Raw genomic sequence first — 22632 nt, forward strand, 5'->3', positions numbered from 1 at the left:
AGGAGGAGAGGGGAGGGGGAGGGGAGGGGGAGGAGGGGGAGGGGAGGAGGGGGAGGGGAGGGGGAGGAGGAGGGCCCCTCCGAGGAGCTGACACCCTCCAGCCGGGAGCCCTGCCCGGGTCAGAGCCCAGCCAGTCCAGGGAGAAGGCCTGGCCGAGGCGGCGGAGAGGAGCCGAGGCCCCGTGTATTTCTGAGGATTGAGGAAGGTGGAGAGGGCCGTGTCCCAGTTGCCATGACAACCCTCGGGGCCCGGAACACGGGCAGGGCGAGCGCAGGTCAATCTTCAGACGCTCTTTCCCTCTCCTTCCCGCGCCTCCCTCACCTTCGGGGCCGCGCGCCTATGTTTAGAGCAGGCGCCCCCTCTTCCCGTCACCCCCAGCCTGGCCCCCGCGTGCCAGGAATAGCAAGCGAACCTCTCCCTGCCCAGCCTGGAGGACCACGGAGGGAGCGCGGAGCCGCGTCCACACCCAGCCCACGCCTCCCGGATGCGGGCCGCGGGCTGGGCTGGGCTGGGCGGGCCCGGCGGGGTCAGCCGCGGTCTCTGGCGTGCGCACACGCGCGCACACGCACGCACACGCACGCACACGAAGCTTTAGGCGAGGATGACGGCGATGCCTGCGGCTGGTGTCTGAAGCCCCCGCCCCACGCTCGGCTGGAAGGGGCCGGGCTGCGGCCGAGGAGTCCGGAGGGGGCACAGAACTCCAGGCCGAAGGGCGTGGGCACCGCAACACCCAGGGGCGGGGCAGCCGGGGCGGGGGCCGCCCAGGGAGGGGAGCCCGCGACCCGGCCCGGCCCTTGCCCCAGTCACAGGGGACGGGCCCTGGGGCGGCGGCCCCCCCGCAGGGCGGCCGGGAGGGCTCCCCATCTCCCCCCCCCCCCCGCTCCAGCGCGGCCAGCGCGGCCAGCGGGTGCCTGTGGACAGAGGGCGCCGAGCGGGGCGTGCGACCGCAGGGGGACGGAGCAGCTGGGCGCGAGGGAGGAGCCCGGGCCCCCGCCGTCCTCGCGGGCTTCCGCACGCAACGCGGCCGGAGCCGCGGCACCGCCACCAGCCGCCGAGTCGGTCTGGGGCCCGCGGGGCCCGGTGACCCCACCCACAGCACCCGTGGTCCCGGACCCCGGCACAGGGTCCCCACCACGTGGCCTCCCCGGGTGGTGGGCCACGCTGGCCCCCGGCCGCCTGGACTCCGACCGCCTTCACCCGTGGGAGCCCTTCCTGCGGCCCTGGCCCACACGGGGGTCCTGGCTCCCCAGCGGGGGCAGGTGGGGCACGCGCAGGCCGAGAGCAAGCCCGGCCCGCGGACCCCGCACGCGTCCTCAGAACTGCGCGTCGTTCTCACTGGCGCCGTCCTCCCGGGCTCCTTGAGGAGAGGGCCAGGGAGCACCTGGGGCCCCGTCGGCGGCGCCCCGCGCGCAGTGGGTGCTCAGGGCCCCGTCGGCGGCGCCCCGCACGCAGCGGGTGTTCCAGAGACCACGACTGAGGAGCAACAAGCAGATAAAAAGCCCGGGAGGAGCACGGGCAGCGGGAGGCTGGGCAGGGACGGGGGAAGGGCGTGGCGCTGCGTAACTCCCGCCTCTGGGTCCGCTGGGACCCTGCTTCCAGCCACGGGCAGAGGAGCCGAGGCCAAGCTGGACTCCGGGGGTCTCCTGGCAGCGGCGGCGGCAGCCGCCGTCGGGGCTCCCGGGAGAGGCCGGCCGCCGGCCCCCCGCCTCCCCGGCCAGCCGCTTCTCCAGGCTCGAGGTCGCCGTGACGTCGGGTCACGGGGCTCCCGTGGCTTCCCCGCAGGCCGCCGTCCCCGCGGTGGGGCTTCTGCAGGGGCAGCCGTCAGCACGCCTGTGGGGGCAGCCTCCCCCCGTCCTGGGGGCCCGGATGGGGGCTGCCCACGGCCGGGTCTGTGCACAGCTCCCCCCGCCCCCCACGTCGCCCCTCGCCCTCAGAAACGGAACAGGAGCAGCAGCCGCACAGCCGCGGAGCCCGGGGGGGGGGTCGGGGTCCGCGGGCTGAGCTGGGGGTACACCAGAGGGCTCCACGCAGCCTGGCGACACCCCACGGCAACCCGGACCCCCGTGGGGCGCTGCGGCATGATCCCCCCGCCTCTCGGTGCAGAGCAGAGGCCCTGAGCACCCACGGACCTCGGGACCGCCCCCGACCCTCCGCTTAGGTGAGGCCAGCACCGCCCCGCCCTGCGCTCCGGCCTGCCCCCCACTCACCCCGACGCCCCACCCTGCAGCCTCTGTCCATGCCGCGCTGCCGCCAGGCCGAGGCCGCGAGCTGAGCAGACCCCAACCCGCAGCGGAGGCCGCGGAGGCTCACTGCCCACGGCCACGGCCACGGGGCCAGGCGGGGACGGCATGGGAGCCTCCCCACCGCAACAACCCAGACCCCTCCCACCTGCCCGCCCCGCCCACCACACCCAGAAAGGTGCGGGGGTGGGGCGCCCCAGAGCTCCCAGCCTGCAGATGCTTCCGGCAGGAGGGAAGGGGACCCCAGGAGCTTGAGACCACCAGGCCCGACCGCCGACTGCTTCCTGACGGTTCTGTCCAGGGGCCGCTGCGCTGCCAGGCCCCGGGCACAGTCTGGCAGGAGCGGAGACGGGGGCACAGAGCCCCAACCATGGGGCCTGGGCTGGGAGCCGCCGGGGCGCCTTCCTCGCGAACCCCCGCCCCCGCCCCACCCCAAGAGGAGCCACGAGGTGTCTGTCACGCACCTGCGCTTCCCAGGGCGCACAGGGGCCGGGCGGGGCTGCCAGGTGAGCCTCGGGCACCGCCACGCCGGTCCCAGCAGCGGCCCGCGAGGCACCCCCCCCCCCCCCCCCCGCGCGCTGGGGATGGGCCTGGTGGGGCCGGCCGCGCGTGCCAGGGCGCTCGGGCTGCCGACTCTGAGCCCGGCAAACACCGGCTTCCCACGCAGGGGAGGGCAGTGCCGTTCCACGCTGCCAGTCCCGCACCCCACGTGGAACGGTATTACCGCGTTCTTCTGCGGCAGCGAGGACTGAAGGCAGAGCCCTCGCCTGCTCCGGCGCGCCGCCACCTGAACCAAGCCCTGGCCCGGCCCTTTTGCCTTGCCTTTGTTTTCAGAGAGGGTCCCGTTCCTTTACCAGAGCCAGCCTCTGACTGCGATCCTCCCATCTCTGCCTCCCAAGCAGCGGGAATCACAGCTGGGCATCAATACACTGCCCATATTTTTTAAAAAATTGAAAAGAAATCTTTGGGCATCTAGAGCCAGAGGAAGTGAGCCCGCACCGCAGAGCCGCAAATCAGCACGGAGGGCGGGGCAGGGGAGGCTGCCACACACACACACACACACACACACACACACACACAGCCCCTCCTGCAACACCACGTGACACACCCACGACAGACATCACTAATCCATCAAGGTCCACAGCCCCAGCCCAACGTGGCCTCAGCATCCTTCCCAACTCGGTGCTCGGGCAGCCGCTTCCAATCCATCCGAGCTGGCAGGAAGCCGAGCCCGTGGCCCTCCCCCACCGCCCCGCTCCCAGGCCGGTCTCGGCCTGCCGGCCGGTCTCTGCCAGCGCCGGGGCGGGGCGTCTGGGTCTGCCGTGGGCGCTCCAGCTGGGCGCCGAGCAGCGGCGAGAGAGGTCTCAGCGCCCCGCCGGCAATCGCTCAGCCACTTCAAGTAATTGCTCCTCCCGGCGGCGAGCAGCCCTGCTGGGAAAATCACCGAGGGCTGGGGCTGAGAAGGGGAGCAGAGGCCGTGGGGGGCGCCCGGCCACCGTGGCGGCCCGGCCACGGCCACAGCGGGGAGCCCAGCGGTCCCCGATCCCCTCGGCACACGGGCCGCCCCGCCGGGCCAGCGCCCTCCCACTGCCCACGCGGGGCGCCAGCTGGGTGGCACACGGCACCTTCGGAACTCGCCGTGGCCAGCCCCGGGGAAGACGCCAGAAACCACAGGTGGAGAAAGCAGGAGGCGAGAGGAAGAAGAAGGAGCGAGAAAGGAGGAGAGCAAGCGTGGGGTGGACGGGGAGCGGGCAGGGCAGCCGAGGGGGGTGGTGACGGGCCCGCCCCGGGAAGGCCTGCCGCCTGGGTCCCGTCCTGGCCGTGAGCGCTGCCCTCAGAGGCTCCGCCGACCCCACGGCGTGGCCGTGGACACGGGTCCACGCCGCTCTGTGGCCCGGTCACCCCACGACCCTGCGGCCCCGTCCCTCAGGGAGGCCGGGCCGAGGGGAGGAGCTGCGGGGTCCGGTTTGCTCCTGGCTGCACGCACGCCCCTCCACACCCTCTCCCTGTCTGTCTGTCCTTCCACCCGTCTGGAGGGGCAGGCCCCGCCCCATGGCTGGCCAGTCAACCCGGACTGCCGGGAGGCGAGCTACCTCAACTTCCCTGTGTCCTTCCTGTGCTCCTGGCCTGGACCCTTGGCTTTGTCACAGGTCACCAGGGTGCCTCCAACCTCGGGGCCACGGGACAGGGCTGGGTCCTCCATGGAAGCTAGGCCAGCGCCTTCTCCCTGCTACCACCAAGGAGGAAACCGAGGCTCAGAGAGGCAAGCCTGCCCCAGGGAGCCCCCCCCAGCAGTGCTGACCACGCCAGCCGCCCCCGCAGTGCTGACCATGCCAGCCCCCCACACCACCCAACTCCTTGGTAGGAACTGGCCTCTCCCAGTGTCCTGTGGTGTCCACGAGGAATCCACGCAAAGCCTGCCGGAGCCCCACGTCCTTGTTCTTAACCACATCACCTGGTGGGGGGGGGTTCGTGAGCCGGCTCCGCGTCCGTCCCCACCACCCTCACCCCAGAAATCCATTCTCAAGCCAGGCAGAGCTGTGGCAAACATCCAGCCCCAAACCACCCATCATCCACCAGGGCGCAAAATATAAAGGGAGAAGAGCAAAGCAAAACAAAAACCTGGAGGGAAACCGATTAATGAGGCGGGGCGGGGCGGGGCGGGGCGGGGCGGGGCGGGGGCGGGGCCCGCCCCAGAGACCTCCGCTAACTTCCGCCCGAGCCAGTCCTGCCTCGTCCTCATCCCCAGGTGAGGGAGGGCCGGCGCGTGCTCCTATTTGCTTCCCTGCCTGAACACGTCCAGGGAGGGAGGAAGCGGAGCCGGCCAGCGAGCGAGCCCAGCCCTCGCGGTGGAGGCAGGAACTGTGGTCCTCCTCAGCTCCGCAGGGCCGTCTCGCTTCTCTCTAAGCGTCAGATGTTTGCAAGGGACAGCTGTCCATTACTGAATCACGGCGGCCACCTTTGTTGTCACTGTCACCCACGACAGGCCCTCCCCTTTCGCTGGTGATCAGGCCGGAGGGCTGAGCGTGGCTGACCTGGGCTTTCCTGGGCCCCCCCACCCCACCCGGCCCCTGCCTCAAACCCACCACCTTCTGCACAGACACAGGAGCGCCGTCCCGAGGCCCCCACGGCTCCCGGCTAAGAGGCTCCCGGTCCCCAGCCCCCGTGAGACCCGGACAAGCCCCCCGCGGCCAGGCGGCGGCAGGGCCCAGGCGCGCCCCTCGGGGAGGGCCGGCTTCCTCCACCGTCTCCCCAGCCTCGGCAGCCTCTCGGGAGCCAGGCTCGGCGCCCCTCAGCCCCGGGGCTCCCCGAGATGGCCAGAGCCCGCCGGGGACCCCCAGCCTCCCCCGACATATTCCGTGGGACGGCGGGGCCCGCCGCGCCTCGACTCCCACGGCCCCCAGCCCCGCGGCAGAGGCTGCCCCGCGTCTGCCCACGGCCGCTTCCTCGGGCACCCCGGCGCGGCGGACCCTAGCGGGCCGGTCCCCCCCCCTCCCCCGCGCCCCTCCCCCCCCGGGGGCCCCGCGCTCCCCTACCTGGAGGCGGCGATCTCGGCCTTCTGCTTGGCGATGGCGGCGGCCCGCTCGGCGGCCTCCACGGCGGCGGTCCACCTTCTCGCGGATCTTGCTGGCGCGCAGGGGGGATGAGGTTCTTGCGCTTGCCGCTCACCAGCACATTCTGCTTGTACTTGCCCTCCTCCTTGGTGCCGTCGGGGAAGGTCATGCAGCCGTAGCCGTGCCGCCGGTTGCCGGTCCACTCGCCCTCGTACCTCAGCCCGTCGGAGCGCCGGCTCACGCCGCAGCCCGCGCGCTTGTCGTTCCTCCACTCGCCCGCGTAGGTCTCGGTGGTGGTGGCGTCGATGTCGTCCTCCAGCACGGCCGGCTCGGCCTCGGCCTCGCCCAGGCTGACGGTGGAGTGGACGTCGCTGGCGGTGGAGCTGACGGTGCATGCCCGCCTCGCTGCGGAACGAGCTCTGCTTGCTGCGCTGGCTGGCCAGGCTGCTCTTGGACTCGGACTTGCGCAGCTTCAGCCCGCCTCAGCAGCGAGCGCCGGAACAGCCCCTTCTTCTTGTTCTTCAGCGCCTCCGAGTCGCTGTGCGCCACCAGCACGAAGCCGCCGCGGGACACGGCCGGGCTGCCGCCCACCGCCGGGGAGGCGTCCGGGGGCAGCGCCGTGCCGTTGGTGTGCTCACTGCGCAGGGAGTTGATGGACGTCCTCAGGGGCGAGCGGATGACCGCCGCCATGCCGTAGGGGACGCTCTGCCGCACCCCGTAGCCTTGCCGCATCCCGCCGGCCCACTGGCCCTGGTACGTCCCTGGGGAGGCAGAGGGGAGAGGGGTGAGCTCCCGGGGCGGCCCTGGAGGGGTGCAGAATGCGGGTTTCAGGGGTGCAGGGAGAGGGGTGGTATTGGATCAGTCGTCCTGCCTGTGCCCCCCATCCAGGTGACCCTCCGCCAGGTGTGCGGTGCGTCCTGGGTCGACATCACTGACGGTAGTTTCCGGAGACACGGCGCCCCGCCCCCGCCCCCCACTTCTTTCTGACTTAGAGGTCGGGAGCGGGTGGGGGAGGGAGCGGGACGCAGGGGACAGGGTCCAGAGAGAGCTCCCCCAAACCTGAACAGGAAGGAGGAGGAGGCGGGGGGACAGCTGGGGTTAGGGGGTTGGCTGTGAGGGGGGCATTGAGGACCCCTCCCGCGAGGCATCCAAGAAGAGTCTACAAACCCATCAAGCCCAGATACTGTGGAAAAGAGGCAAGCACTCGGAGAAGAGCGGCAGGGCATCGAGCCTGCAGACCCGACCAATCCAGTGTGGCCGGGGGGGGGGGGGCGGGGGGGGGGCGGCGGGGGGGAAGGGGGAGCAGGGGCCCAGGGCAGACGCCCCGCCCCGCTCACGCCCTCGTGTGCATCCCCAGGGCAGACGCCCCGCCCCCGCTCACGCCCTCGTGTGCACGGGCCCAGGGCACACAGAACCCTCGTCCCCCAATGGAGGCGGGGGTTGGTGAACGGCGGCCTCGCCATGCGGCCGCAGAGCAGGGAGGAGGTGAGCGGCGGCGGAGCAGGGAGGAGGTGAGCGGCGGCACAGCAGGGAGGAGGTGAGCGGCGGCGGAGCAGGGAGGAGGTGAGCGGCGGCAGCCTTGCCCACGCGCGGCTGACGGACCACGGCCCAGCGCTCCCACGCCAGGGCCCGCGCGCCAGGCCATGCGCAAGAAAGAAGCGAGGCCTGGCCGAGGGCAGCGTGAGAACGAGGAGGAGGACTGCCCCCTGGGGACCAAGTGCCCCCCTGGGGTGAGGGAACCTTCTGGAAACACAGTGGTGAGGTGTCAGCACCATGCGCCCGCACGGGCCACCAAGCGCACCCTCACCGGGCGGCCGGAGGGCCTGGCGCCGCAGCCCGCGCAGCCCGCGCCGGGGCCTCAGCACTGGGGAGGCGGGGGCAAGCGTCCAAGGCCGCCCCGGAGCCCACGGCGAGTCCCATCTGGGGACCCAAACTTCCCCCTCCCAGGCCAGTCCTCCCAGGCCGACCCAGCCACGCCACTCACAACATCTGGACCCGGCCCAGCCGCAGCCCCCGGGGGCAGGGCAGACGCCCCACGTGACGCGAGCCCTGAGGAGACCGAGGGCACGCGACCTGACCCCGCTCTTCACTCCAGAGACGCGGCATCCGCCCAGAACCTCGGCCTCGGCTCAGCGAGCGACCGCAGAGCGGGGAGCACCCGCCTCGGGGCGCGGGCCCAGCACGCACGGGGCGGGGGGGGGGACACTGCGTCTGAGATGGGCGTCTTCACCTCAGAGCCCGCACAGAGGAATCCTGGGAACAGGACCTGCTGTGCGGGGGGAGGGGGGTGGGGGAGGGGGGAGGGGAGCAGGACCTGCTGTGCGGGGGGGGGAGGGGGGAGGGGAGCAGGACCTGCTGTGCGGGGGGAGGGGGGTGGGGGACGGGGGAGGGGAGCAGGACCTGCTGTGCGGGGGGGAGGGGGGTGGGGGACGGGGGAGGGGAACAGGACCTGCTGTGCGGGGGGAGGGGGGTGGGGGAGGGGGGAGGGGAGCAGGACCTGCTGTGCTGGGGAGGGGGGTGGGGGAGGGGGGGAGCAGGACCTGCTGTGCGGGGGGAGGGGGTGGGGGAGGGGAGCAGGACCTGCTGTGCGGGGGGAGGGGGGTGGGGGAGGGGGGAGGGGAGCAGGACCTGCTGTGCGGGGGGAGGGGGGTGGGGGAGGGGGGAGGGGAGCAGGACCTACTGTGCGGGGGGAGGGGGGTGGGGTAGGGGCGCAGCAGCCGCTGCCGGATCCCACAGGAAGCCCTGGGGATCCCCCCTGCCCAGAGGCCATGGGGTGAATGCTGGTTCCCCACAGTGGCCCTGTCGCAACCGGAAGCTGGATGGGGCGGCTGGCCTGGCTGGGCAAAGAAGCTGCTGCCAGCTGCTGCCCAAACGCTGGAGGGAACCTTTGACCGGAGGATGGGACTGGGCCCTCGGGGCCCCTCCAGGAGGCCGGGAGCCCCAAGGGAGGCACATGGGGCCGACCCCAGGGGGCCACAGAGCCCATCCTTCTGCCAGTCAGCCGGCGCTTGGCCTTCTCGCCTGATCTGGAGCCCGGGGACCCTGCTCGCTACCCGGAGGCCCCTCTGGCTACAGGGGCCGCTGGCCAGAACGAGGATGGCACTGATGGTTCAGGCCACGTTCAAGGGCTTCAGCCAAGAGCCGACCTCCCCGACGATTCTCAGAGCAAACGGCAGAGTCCCAAAGGATCCAGAGACAGAGAGCACAGAGCGCGATCACCACCGAGGAGCCTCACGGGGCAGGGTCCCGTGCCACGCCTGGAGAGGAGAAACACCTGCCGGCGCTGCGCGCTGACCTGTGTGAGCACACACCTGCGTGCATTGTGTGTGCCCATGCGTGTGTGGTGCTGGAGTGGAATCCAGGCCTTGCATACATGCTCAGCACACACTACAGCGTGGAATTAAACACAACGCGCACACGTGTATGCTCACACGGATAACTGGTGTTTCACACATAATGTTAAACTTTACCCTGAGAGAAAATTCCTGGGGTTAAATTTCTGGGCCACATGGGGCTGGGGATATGGCCTAGTGGCAAGAGTGCTTGCCTCATATACATGAGGCCCTAGGTTCGATTCCCCAGCACCACATATACAGAAAACGGCCAGAAGGGGCGCTGTGGCTCAAGTGGCAGAGTGCTAGCCTTGAGCAAAAAGAAGCCAGGGACAGGGCTCAGGCCCTGAGTCCAAGCCCCGGGACTGGCAAAACAAAACAAAACAAAATTTCTGGGCCACACAGATTCCTTTCTAGTTTTGGTAAGTTGTCTTCCAAAAAAACTGACAGTGACTATGTTCCAGGCACCGGCGGCTCACGCCTGTCATCCTAGCTACCCAGAAGGCTGAGATCTGAGGATCGCAGTTCACAGCCAGCCTGGACATGAGAGTCCATAAGACTCTTATCTCCAGTTAATCACCAGAAAACTGGAAGTAGCACTGTGGCTCAAAGTGGTAGAGCACTAGCCTTGAGCAAAAGAGCTCAGGGATGGCACCTAGGCCTGAGTTCAAGCCCACAACCAACAAGAAAAAAACTAAGAGTAACCATGCCTCCATTCTGTCCCTACTACGTTTAAAAGTCTTTCTCTAGGCCGGCGTGAAGCTCAGAGTAGAGCACTTGTCTGGCATGTGCCAGGAGCTAGTTCAACTTAGGCACTGCAAGAAACAAAACAGAACCTCAAATCCAGGCTGGGTGCCAGTAGCTCATGCCTGTAATTCTGGCTACTAGGGAGGCTGAGATCTGAGGAATGAGATTCAAGGCCAACCTGGACAGGAAAGTCCATACGACTCTTACCTCCAATTAACTACCAGAAACAGCCAGAGTGGTGCTGTGGTTCAAGTGGAAGAGGAACAGAGCACTAGCCTTGAGCACAAAAGCTCAGGGACAGTGCCCAGGCCCCGAGGTCAAGCCGCAGGACCAGTGCACGCATACATGTGCTTGTACACATATGTGCTCACATATACATGTCATTTACACACACGCACACACCCCCTTAGCAAAAGTGATTTCCAAGCTACATTCTACAGCAACTTGACAATCCAGGAATTGGGCCACTGAAGCTTCTTCCATGGAGTCCTTTCTCAGGAAGCTACTACAGGATGTGCTCCACCAAGATGAGGGAGAAAGTCAAAGAAGAGCCAAAGGTGGAGAGACCACCAAGCGCAGGAAGGGCAGAGGGGAGGCCCAGGAAGAATGGGGGCTGGGGATAAGGACAATCAGTCAGTACACTTGAATCCGTGTGTTTTGCAGATAGAGAATCTGGGAGGAAAGCTGCACGGAGAGCAGTTTTATTGAGCACCGGGAGGGTGGGGGAAATTAACCAGTGATTTAAGGAAATCTACGCAGTTGAAAAAACGAGGCAATTAAGAACTGGAATTGTGCATGGAGGGCTCGGAGTCAGAGTACATTGCTTGGCTCAGCAGTAAGCAATACTTGCACAGTCACACCAGAGAAAGGAAATGGGTGTGGATTGGACTTTTTAAATTGTGACCTCACAATACTGGGACATCTAGGAAGAGACTGAAAATCCCCCCCCTCCTCCCACCTGAACGGGGAAGTAGAGGGCACGCACATCTGGGAAGGTCCACAGGACGGAAGGCAAGTCTCGATTCCCCCGCCAGCCCGTACAAAGCTCTGCGCACGTCTCCCCTCCTCTCCCCGCTCCCGTGGCTGGGTGTGGTTCCCTGTAGTGACCACTAGGGAGCCGGCAATGGCGCATTCTCTGTGAGTCCACCGGTTTGCAGAGGGCTTCGTGCTGGTCTGAGGCTTCGGACAAATGTAGAAGCTGAAGTGGTATGTGTATAACCTGAACCCGTGCCGCAGGCCAGACGCCATGCCCGAGTCTTCTGTCTTCCCAGAAGCCACACCCTGGCCACGTGGCCGATTTGTGGGTATACCAGGGCACATCTAAGCTGTAGGGCCCATCAGATGCTCTGTACCGGGAGCGGGGCGCAGTGGCTCTACCTGGTTCCCTCTGACTCTCTGAGGAGGCAAAAGCTCACCGTGCGCCGGCCCAGGCAACAGCCCCAGGGGAAGCCCTGACAGTGGTGAGCTCATTTGCCGGATGCAAACCGAGTCTTTGCTGCAGTTCCGTCATCCGCCCAGAGCTCTAGTGTGGGGCTGGGACTCCACAACGGGCATCTCGGGTCCTAAAGCTCGCTCTGCACCCCTGGGGGCCGCTCAGCGCCCCCCCCAGGCATCAGAGAGCCAGTGGCAGGAAGTTTTATCCAGAGGGAGCTCTGGGAAGAGAAGACCTGGCCAGCCAGCCAGTGTCCCGTGTCCCCCGAGTCCCCCCAGACATCACCAGGCACCCACTCTCACCTGGCCACTGCCCACCCCCAGCTGAATTTTCCAGAAACTTCTTCCTAGCCATCACCCACGAGCCCTCAAAGGCGCCCTCAAGGGCACAGAGACACACAAGACATGCCTGAGGCCCCAGAAAGCAGCTACGGGAAGTGGGGTCCGGCATGCACGGCCCCGAGGCCGTCCCTTCCCCTCCCTAGGGGGGTCTCCAAGCCTGGGAGCTCAGCGCCAGCTGTTCTGTGGTTGTGAACCATGCACCGATGCCACAGACAAAAGCAGGTCACTGTGCCACCCAGGAACCTCATCCCCTCCCTCCCGGGGGCAAGGCAGGGGCGGCCCCACAGCCCCACCAATCCCAGCGCGCCTCTGGGGTCTCCCCTCGGGAGGCGGGGCTGTGTCCACCCAATGGCAGAACGGCCCTTGGGAGGCGGGGCTGTGTCCACCCAATGGCAGAATGGCCCTCGAGAGGCAGGGCTGTGTCCACCCAAAAGCAGAACGGCCCTTGAGAGGCAGGGCTGTGTCCACCCAATGGCATAACAGCCCTCGGGAGGCGGGGGCTGTGTCCACCCAATGACATAACGGCCCTCGGGAGGCGGGGCTCTGTCCACCCAATGGCAGAACGGCCCTTGGGAGGCGGGGCTATGTCCACCCAATGGCAGCAAGGCCCTTGGGAGGCGGGGCTGTGTCCACCCAATGGCAGCATGGCCCTTGGGAGGCGGGGCTGTGTCCACCCAATGGCAGAATGGCCCTCGGGAGGCGGGGCTGTGTCCACCCAATGGCAGCATGGCCCTTGGGAGGCGGGGCTGTGTCCACCCAATGGCAGCATGGCCTTCTTTCTGCCTGGTCATCTAGGCCCCGGGAGCCCAAGTCCTTCCCGTCCTTGCTCACATGCTCTTGGGGACAGGGGCTATGGCCAGAGGCCAAAGGGCCCTGGGCAGGTCTGGGGGTCTGGTCAGTGTCAGGTGACCAGGAGGCCCAGGCGGCACCCGACCATCCTGAAGGCGTGACAGAACAACAGGGCTTTCAGAAGCCACAGGCCGAGCCAGCTGGCCTCTGACTCCGAGCTCCCCTGTGAGAGTCCGCCCTGTGCTCCCTCCCAGGCCTCTGCCAAGCAGAATCCAGAGTTCAAGCCCCGCTCACTCTGGCTGCTGGGGGCGGGCCGCTCCCCACTTCCCTAGTCCTGAGAAGCCATTCCTGGAACTGGACCTCTCAGCAGGAGGACAACCTGGGGCGCTTAGCACCCCAGACTCAGCAGAGCCGGGAAGTGCTCCGGTCCCACTTCCGAGCTGACCCTGGATCCAACCACCCTGAGTTCTGCTGTGTCTCCAGGCCTCCGCCTCTGCCTCCCAACGAGACGCACTTCTTCAGAGCAGTTGCATGGATTTAAAGGAAAGAGGCAAAACCCAACGCTGCTACTGCTACGGTGGAGATGTGAAAACACAAGCATGGAGTGGGGAATAATAAGGGGGCCCTGACAAGCAGAAAAGGATTCATCCCTCCAGTCCCCTCCCTCTATCTCACCCCGTACCCTCTCCTCATGGCCCCCCCTCTTCCCCTCTCCCTCCTCTTCCCTGGTTCCCCAGCTTAGGCTGGTACCTCCCTTCTCTGCCCCTACAGCAAAGGGGACACTGCTCCCCACGGGGTCCCCTCCAGCCTGAGGAAATCCCAGCCTGATGCCTCCTGCTCTCTAGGGCACCAGTGAGCCCTCGGGGGCCTGAGCCTGCCCACAGCCCCTCAGCCCTTCAGGGGGATGGGGCCTCCTCCTGCTGGCCGGGCGGGAGCTGCAGGGGACCAGGTAGCTCTCTTAACCGTCGGGTGGGTTCTGTGAGGCCCCGAAGGTAGAGCAAGGGGAGTCTCCCCCACGCGCCCTGTGCCTGTAAATGCTCCTCTTACATCCTCTCCTAGGTGTCAGCACACGCCATGGGCCCAGATGACTCTCTCCAGGCGCTAGACACCCCCAGGCCTCCCATCCGCCCCACCTCTGCACCCCCACCTCCGCACCCCCACCTCCGCCCCCCCCCCGCACCCCCAGGGCTAGCCTGCACACTGGCTCTCGGCTCCTCTCCTCCCCCGGTGCACACTGCGAGCTGCAGCTCACAGTGACCCAGTGGCACGCAGCCCCGTGCACACACCCTGAACCCTGGACACGGCGTCCCAGAGAAGCGGGGAGCGGAGCTGGACAGCGGCACCGACCTCAGATTCCCCCTGGCTGAGCACAGCGACGCCAGTGCTGTCTCTTGGGCATTTATTGAGCACCTACTGTGTGCCTGGCGCCATGCCAGGTGCTCTGGGGATAGGAACAGGGCTGACCTCCGGCAGTCCACCCCTGGCCAGCATTCCCAAGCGGGACCCCCGATCTGCAGAAAACCTCGGCACCCGACAGTAAGAGCAGGAGCGCAGCGGTTCCACAAGCTGGGGTCGGCGCAGAAGCGGGCGCCCAGCATCCATGAACGGCCACTGCTCACAGAAGGAAACAACTCTGAGCCCCGCCACCTCCGCGAGACGCCACGTCACGCCCACCGGGACGGCTGTAATCAAAAAGACAGATAATAACAGGTGCCGGCGAGGACGTGGAATAATTAGAGTGCTCGCGCTGCGGCCTGGGGTGTGAAATAACACAGCCCTGGAAACCGCTGGCAAGTCCTCAGAAGGTGGAAGGGCCACCACGGTGCCCGCCACTCCCCTGGCGTGGCCCCGAGAGAACCGAAGGCGCTCACCGGAAACCCCGTCCACGCTGTCCGGGGCGGTGCCGTGGGCAGAGCCAGAGGGAGAGCCCGCCCCCGTGGCCGGCAGAGGAAGGGCGGGACAGACAGAATGCGGCCTAGCACACCACGGGGCACGCAGCCTCCACACGGGCGGATCGGCGGCGCGCTGTGGCAGTTCAGGGAGCTCCGGCCCGTGGACCGCGGGCCCGCGGCTCTGGGGGAGGGGAGCAGCCACTGTGACTGGAGGACCACGGGGCGGACCCCATCCCCCACCACCTCAGGGCTGGGAAGCAAGAGAGGAAGAGGAAGGGGCTGGGGCTGCACCATCTCCCTGATGACCTGAAGACCGGCCGCCCGCCCGCCCGTCCCCCCAGAGCCACGCGGGGCCACACCTCTAACACACGGGTTCCGAGGGCCACCCAAGCCCCAGCCTACAGCAAGCAGCTCGGCTCACCTCAAAGCCGTCGTGAGGAGCGACGTGCGCGGCTGCTACAACAAAATGCCCGGCACACCTGGGACAGGGCAGGTGTTTAACAACCTGTGTACCCTGCGGTCGGCGGGCTCTCCTGGCTCTGAGGCCCTCAGGATATGGGGGGGCCAGATGTGCCCCCCCAAAACATGCACCCACATCCTAACCCCAGGACCTGGGAACGCGGCCTTACTTGGAAAAAGAGTCCCTGCAAATACCACCCGGTTCGGGGTCACCCTGCCCTCAGCGACAGGGTCCCCCACCTGAAGCAGGCGACACACCCGGGCGGCGGAGCAGCACTGACCTCCCAGGCGCTGCTCCGCTCGGAAACGCTACCGCCTTCGTGAGAAGACGAGACACCGCCCCCCGCGCGTGCCAGGGGGCGGGCGCAGCGCTCCGCCCGAGCGGCCGAGTCCGGAAGGAATCCTCTCCCTCGGGTGGCCCGTGCACCTCCACCGCACCGCCAGCCCCCGTCACAGCCCCCCCGACACAGCGGAGGCCCCGGAGCACGCGGGGGCCGTCGCGCAGGTCCACGGAGGGGCCTGGGCCTCCGCGCCGTCACGGCCTCCCGGGGCCACGCGGGGTGGGGGCCCGGGGGCACCGGCCGAAAGCCGCAATCCTCACACAGCAGCAGCGGAAACCCAAGACGGTGTTCCCATGCCGCGGCCCAGGGGTTCTGAGGCCCGCCCGCCGGGGCCTGGGCAGCCGCCGCGGCCCACACCCTCCGGGCGGCGGAGCCCGGAAGCGCAGCACCAGGGGACATCTGTGCCATCCTCGGGGAGGTCGGAGGTGGCGGGAGCCGAGGGGAGCGTCGCGCTCCGCCGGGAAGGCACGGCGGGAAGAAGGGAAGAGGCTCCCACAGAGCCAGCGACTTCCGCCACGACCTCTGCCACCACAAGCCCTTCCCAGACGCAGCCCGGGGCCCCGCCCCGGGGCTCCTGACCCCGGCGACACACTTCCTGCGGGCCCTGAAGCCTGACAGGACAAACCCTTCGTCGTGCCTCCTGTTTTAGTTCTGCATCTCTGTCCAGACTGCTTATTCTTTTAGATACAATGTCTTTAAAAACAACGACAACGACAACAGGGTATTGCTACGTGGCTTAAGCTGGCCTTGACGGGAAACTCTCCCACCCACCTCCTGAGAGGGGAGGTCACAGGCGTGCACTGCACACCCAGCTCACTCTCTCTCTCTTCACGTCGTCTATGCCACACAGACCTGAACCACACACAGCCCATGCACCGTGCGTCGTCCCTCTGGCTGCCTGGGAGGCTGGGCCCGAGGGTCCCCAACCCCACGCCATGCCCCAGGACAAACACTTTGAGTGCTTTGCAAACGACCCAGCGTGTCCGGCCAGAGAGGACGGCAGCACAAGGGGTGGGGACCCAAAGGCCACCCACTGCCCGTCCTCGTGACTTCCAGCAGTCTGCCCAGAGCCCGCCGGCCCGCCCAGCCCACCCCGGTCGCTTCCCGCCAGACGGCTGTCACCCCCCGCTGCTCATTTTGTCCAACGCTACCCCGATTCTCGCGTGAAATGCTGGCGCCTGTCACAAGCGGCCGCAAAGCCCTTTGCAGGCGTGCGGGAAGTGGATCTCCGTGCTGCCCAGGAGGGCGGGGCGCCGTCTTGGGGGGGGGGGCAGGACTGGTGCCCCTAACCGACAGGCTGAGGCAGACTCAAAGAGAAGGCGCTGGGCACGGTGGCACACACCTGACGTGCAGCCGTCTGGGAGGCCTAAGTAAGAGGCTGGTGGTCCAGCCTGGCCAGAACAAAAACGTGAGGCTCTATCTGAAAAATAAAGCCACTCGGGCTGAGGGCCTGGGTCAAGAGGTGAAGCATCCGCCCAGCAAGCACAGGCCCCGAGTTCAAATTCCAGTATGCTGCCAAACCACAACGAGTTAAGAGAGGGGCATTAACAAAATCCCTTTTGTCAGCGGCCACAAAAGCACTGCTGTGCCCACCTTCCCTTGCTCTCCTCCGTGAGACCAAGCCCTGAGGGAGGGGGGCAGGCTGAACCTCAGCCTCCGGGGGCTCCCCGCGCAGGCGCAGACGCAGGGCACGTGCAGGGCGGCACACCTGGCCGGCACGGGGCTCTGAGAACGGGTGGGGACCAGGCGAGCGGGCCGGCCCCCGGAGGGCGGCGTTGCTCGGTGCTGGACCTGCGGCAGAGCAGGGCCAGGCTCGCCCCGGGGGCCCGGTGTGCAGGAGGGGCCGGGGCCAGGGGGCCACTGGGACGCCCACCTCGTCCGTCCATCCGGCCTGGGGAAACCCAGGGTCCCGCGGCGGCAGCCCGGCTGCCCGGGGAGCGCTCTCCAAGGTCCTGAAGCGACCGGGGCCGCCTCAGAACCGAGGCCAGGGCCAGAGCACGGCCGGGCCACCTCTGCCTCTCACCCTCCAGGCCCAGGGGACCCGGGGAGGAGGCTGTGGGCGGTGTGCAGACAAGCTACACTCAGACCTACACATCTGCCAGCGGCACACGTACAGAATTACTAGCTCATGGCGAACGGCCAGTGAAACTTACAGTTGCGGAGAACGACACTGAGGAAGGGAACGAGTCCCCGAGGGAACAGGTTCCCGCCCCAAACACCGTTTCTTCCCCAGGGCCCTCCTTCCTGTAGCCGGGGAGAAGCGCCCTGTTGGGCCTTGGGTCACCTCTGCTAACGGTGACGCTCGGCCGGGACTCGGGGGGAGCCGTCCACGCTCACAAAGCTCACCCACGGGCCAGATGCGTGCTGAGCACCTGTGCGTGCCAGCCGGGGCCACCCGGCAGTGACCCCTTCCGCACGAGGGCGCCCTCCCTCACCAGACCCAGGGCTCACCCGCCAAGCAGCTCAGGCTGGTGTGCCTGGTGGCGGGATGCCTCTCACCAACTCCCGCCCCTGTAGCTAGCAGCAAAGAGCCAGGCACCTGCTGTCCCTTCTCCTTCCACCTTAGGAAGCCCCTCAAGCCCCACGCTCCTCCAGGGGCTCGGGGGGAGTCTCAGAAGAGCTAAGTGCTCCTTTCTTTCTGGTCCTGAAAGGAGTTTCTCCTGGGGTAAAAATCCATGTGCAGAACGCGCTTCCTCCCAACTCTTTAAAAGGAGAACTTTTCATAGAGTCACAGCCAAGCGCCGAAAACATGCCCGAGGGGAGGTAATTTTGTTTGCATGAGGGACATTAGTAGCAGAGATGTGTTTAAAATAGAAAGCGGGCCCCTTGCCTGTCATCTGAACTCCATGGGGGCGGGCTGAGATGCACGGCCCGTGGCCTGTGGGGCTGAGAAGCATGGCCCGTGGCCTGTGGGGCTGAGATGCACGGCCCGTGGCCTGTGGGGCTGAGAAGCACGGCCCGTGGCCTGTGGGGCTGAGCAGCAAAGCCAGGACCAGCGTGCAAGCGGTGTGGCTGTCAGGGAGGATGGAAAATGACTTGTGGGTGGGTGGGGGGGGATGACAGGTGTAGGGTGTGTGCACACGTGTGTGTGTGTGTGCACACGCAGGTACGCAGGGATCTGAATCCTGGCTGTGGGTGGGTGTGATTCGTGTGAGCTGACTCTGGGCCGGGGAACGGGACCCGCGTTTGAGGGGGAGAGGCCGGGGTGGCGGATGAGTCATCTCTCCCAGGGTGGGGGAGGGCTTATCTGAAGGGTAACTTTTGGTCCTTAGCACCCCATGAGAACATCTACCTGTGCCACCAACCACGGGCCCAGCAGGTGTCGGTGGGACCACGGGGGGGGGGCTGGCTAGGGAGGGGGTCTGCACGGGTGTGCATGTGCGTCCGCCTGCACCCCTGGGTGCTGCACCCGGGGAGGAGAGGATGTGGGAGAAGAGGGAGGGGCAGGAGGCAGCGCTCCGCACAGGAAATTTACAGGGGTGAGCCCCACAGACTCCGGAACCGCCCGCGAATCCCACCCCAGCGCATCTGCTTTGGAGCCTCTGCCCCCCATCACGGAGAACGGGAATGAGAAGAAGGTGGGCCACGGCACTGGGAGAACGAAGCGGATAATCTGGTGCCAGCGGCGCGCAGCCGGAATCCCACGGTGCCGCCGTTGTCCTCGGCACTGCTCCCCTCATCAAGCTCGGCTGCCGGGGGGCACACCACCCACTGCACACGGGCCGTGCTAATAACGCCGTAACAACGGTGACCGCCAGGCACCAGCGGCTCACACCTAGAGCCCAGCTACTCAGGAGGCTGAGCTCTGAGGATCCTGGTTCAAAGCCAGCCTGGACACGAAAGTCGGTGAGACTCTTAGCTCCAATTAACCACCAAAAGGCTGGGAGTGGCGCCGTGGCTCAAGTGGCAGAGCGTCAACACGGAGCACAAAAGCTATGGGACCAGCGGCCAGGCCCTAAGTTCAAGTTCGAGGACCAATACCAAAGGGAAAAAAAAAAAATGAGGACTGCATACTGTATTCCACTTTCCATTAACCCTCACACACCACAGCAGCAGCGGTAGCCATGGCGAAGATGAAGAAAAAGAAGCTCAGAGAGGCCAAGCAACCTGCCGCGGGTCACGATGCAAAGGGCTGCAAGGGCCAGGGTTCCACGCCAGCCGGTGCACCTGCTGCCCAAGGCCCAGGCCCGCAGGCAGACCACAGTCCAAGAGTGACGGCCACCTGCGCCGGGCGAGGGTGAGCTGGGGGAGGACTTGGCAGAAGCGTCCCCAGCCGAAATGGATTCCATACCAATTCCAGCTAAATGCAGAATACATTTGCTGCTCGTGTATTATTCATGACAACCGTCGTTTCCCCCAGTCAGCACTGGGAGCGGTGTAAAGTTCGGGAGCTCTGCAGGGGCCAGCCCCAAGTTCTCTGTCCGACCGGCACGGGGACCCCAGCTGCCCGCCACAGGTGGGCAGGGCCTTGGGGCTCCATCCTGCCCTGGCAGATGGTTCCGCCCCATCCGGGTGGCGGCAGCCCTGCCCAGGGGCCCAGTCTCCTAAGAGCGCCCAGGCTAAGGAGAAGCCTCAACTGGGCTCAGAGGCACGGCCCCCGATCCTGGACCTGACCACTCCAGTCCAGAAAAGCCAGTTCAAGTCTCCCTCGTGCCGTGTCGCCAGCCAAGTGGGCAACCAGCCTGGTGAGGACCTGGGCACCCTGGGCTCCCTTCCAGCAGGTAGGGTGAGAACCAGGGCGGTGGTACCGGCACCCCGCCGGGCTCCGCCGCCAGGCCCACGGGAGCCCCTGGCCGCTCAGCCTCGCTCGTACAGAGGACCGGCTGGGGCAGGACACGCAGGGGCAGCCTTCTGGGACGCGGGAGGAGCCGCCTGCCGGGCTGAGGGTGGGGAGCCCAGGTCATCCAGAGATGGGTCCCCCCCATCGACACCCCAGCTCCCGGACGCCGGGCCGGCCCCAGCCCCAGCTCCAGCGCTCCACCCACCACCGCGTGCCCAGAGCCTGGAGCACTGGGCCACAGGAAGTGCGCACACCTGTGTTGCGTGGAGGCAGGGCTGGGCAGGACGGGAGTCTGGGGAAGGTGGGCAGCGCTGGGCGTGGGACGCACCCTCGTTACACTCCCCTGGGAACAGGCCCACACAGCACCATGAAGAACCTCTCTGGCCCAGGCCCGAGCCCGTGGAGGGCCCGTTCTGCAGACGGTCTAACCAGAGCCCTGGAGTGAGGACTGCTCCTGGCTCCTGGGAGCCCAGCTGGGAGCGCCAGGCTGCTCGCCCACCCACCGTGGCCACCCACGGCTGCTGCCCGGGCCTTGCCGGGCCTGCGTGTGCAAGCGTGTGTGTGCACACACACAGGCCCACGCCTGGAACCTGGGAAGGGCCGTCTGCGCCCGCGGCCCTCGGCACCCCGGGGTCAGCAAAACGCTCCAGCCCGCTCCGTGAAAACCAGCACAGGGAAAGACCGCCCGGGACCAGGCAGGGCCGGGCGCGGCAGACAGGCAGGAGCATTATATAATTAACTGCCCAGACTCCGCCTCCTCTTTGGGTAATAATGAACCCTGCCTCTCAGTTGCATAAGCCAAAATAATAATTACTCTCCAGCCCTCCTCAGTCCTGGATGAGGCGGGGGAGCGGCTTCTCAGAGCTCCGGCAGGGAGACGCGCGGACATTCGTGACCCCTCCTCCCGAGTCACTGCGGCTCTCACTCCGTTCCTCCCTTTCCCTTCCCTTCCCGGCACCGATGCTTGAACAACAAGCCGACGGCCCGGTGGGAGGCGGGGAGCCACCTCCAGAGACAGCGGGAGGGGGAGGGGGGCATCTGGACCACAGCCTGCCTGCCTGCCTGGAGCCTGGCTTCCCAGAGGGTCCAGGCCAGGGGTGGCTGCCGTGCCAGCCGGGGCTTCCTGTACAGAAACCATCTTAGAGGCAGCTCGCTGGCTTCTGCCACCAGGCTTGGTCCCCGGTGTGCTGGCATCTTAGGTGGATGGCACCCCAGCAATTCCCTAAACTAACGGTGAAAATGATTCAGCCAGTGAAAGGCGAGATTCCTGGGCTCTCTGGAAACAGATGGGCCTCCCTCCTTCCCCTCCCTCCCTCCCTCCCTCCGGCAGCCTGCTTCGACAGCGCTAGCCGGGTCCAACCACCTAGAAGTTTATTGCCTGGCTGTTTTGGTTTGGGTTGGCATCCCCACCTCTAGCTCCCAGTTGCTCCCTCTTCACTGGTTTGGGTTGATTCAGGACGGAGGGAGTCTGGGGCCTGACTCTCTGCTGAACGGGGAAGGGGGTGGGGCAACACCAAGGGAGGGGGGACCCTTTACGGCCCCCACCCAGCCTCAGCAGGTTTCAGGGGTGGCCGCAGGCCCAGCCTGGCCTCACCCGCAGGTCTCGGGCCTGCTCCGCCGCGCTGATACCCGGCTGGGCGCCTGGCTGGGCCTGGCTCCGCTGCCCGCCAGCCCCTCGCCCTCCTGCTGGCGAGGGGGGGGGAACGGTCCTCCCCAGGCATGGAGCAACCTGTGGCCGGGGCCTCTGAGGCCGCCAGGGAAATGCCCCTGGCACCCACCACCCCGCAGAAGGGCGAGGCTCAACTTCCCCAGAGATAAACAGAGGGGAAGCGGGCGGGGGAGGAGCGAGGGGGGGCAGGGGCGCGGGAGCGGGGAGCAGGGGAGGGGGCCGTCCCGCCCCCGCCCGGCCCCGGGCCCCCGCCGTGCCTACCTCCATCCGAGTAGGTCTCCGTGCCGTAGCCGTCCTGCAGTCCGTTGCTCCAGGTCCCCTCGTACTTGGCCCCGTTGCCCGCGCACTCCCGCACCCCGTAGCGCCCCTTAAACCCGTGCGTCCACTCGCCCTTGTACACCCACTTCCCCTTGCTCTCCAGGCCGATGCCGTGGCGCTTGCCCTGCGCCCAGGTGCCCTGGTACGTGTTGCCGCTGGGCCAGGTGTAGACGCCCAGCACCTCGAAGCCGTGGCTCCACGAGCCGGTGTATTCGCCCTGGCCCTTGGGGCCGGTGCAGACGCCATGGCCGTGCGCCTTGCCGTCCTCCCAGCCTCCGCAGTAGGAGCCTCCATCGTCAAAATTAAACCTGCCCCCACTGGACATGCATGTAACGCGCTCCGCGAGTCCCGCAGGCGGCGAAAGGAGGCGGCGGCGGCGGCGGCGGCGGCGCCGGCCCGAGCCCCGGTGCCGGGCTTTGTGTGCGCTCCGCTTCCGCGGGAGGAATGGGGAGCGCGGAGGGCGCCGGCGCGGGGCCTCAGTCAGCCGGGGGCGGCGGCGGCGGCGGCGCGGGGCCGAGCTGCGCCGCGGAGCCTGACCAGCGTCTCGCGCTCCCGCTGGAGCCGGGACCGGGGAGGAGGCGGGAGGGGCGCGGGCGGGGGAGGGGGCGGCGCGGCGCGGCGGGCGCCCGCGGCTCCACCTCGGCGGCGAGGGGCCCCGCCGCGCGCCCCGGGAGGAGGGCGGAGGGCGGGCGCGGGCCGGCGCGGGGCGGCGGCGCTCAGGCCCGGCCCGCGGCCCCC

The 22632-nt window shown here is 67.5% G+C and overlaps 1 protein-coding gene across 1 annotated transcript; it reads right to left on the reverse strand.

Moving 5' to 3' along the window:
- Positions 1 to 5775: 5775 nt before the first annotated feature.
- On the reverse strand, positions 5776 to 22251 carry LOC125358099 (junctophilin-3-like). Its single transcript, XM_048354988.1, has 2 exons — positions 21838 to 22251; positions 5776 to 6555 (listed from the first exon to the last, which is right to left on the reverse strand). The coding sequence occupies exons 1-2, from the start codon at positions 22217 to 22219 to the stop codon at positions 6032 to 6034; spliced, it is 906 nt and encodes a 301-aa protein (XP_048210945.1). The 5' UTR covers positions 22220 to 22251; the 3' UTR covers positions 5776 to 6031.
- Positions 22252 to 22632: the final 381 nt, after the last annotated feature.

Source organism: Perognathus longimembris, chromosome 10, assembly GCF_023159225.1.
Source record: "Perognathus longimembris pacificus isolate PPM17 chromosome 10, ASM2315922v1, whole genome shotgun sequence".
NCBI lineage: Eukaryota > Metazoa > Chordata > Mammalia > Rodentia > Heteromyidae > Perognathus > Perognathus longimembris.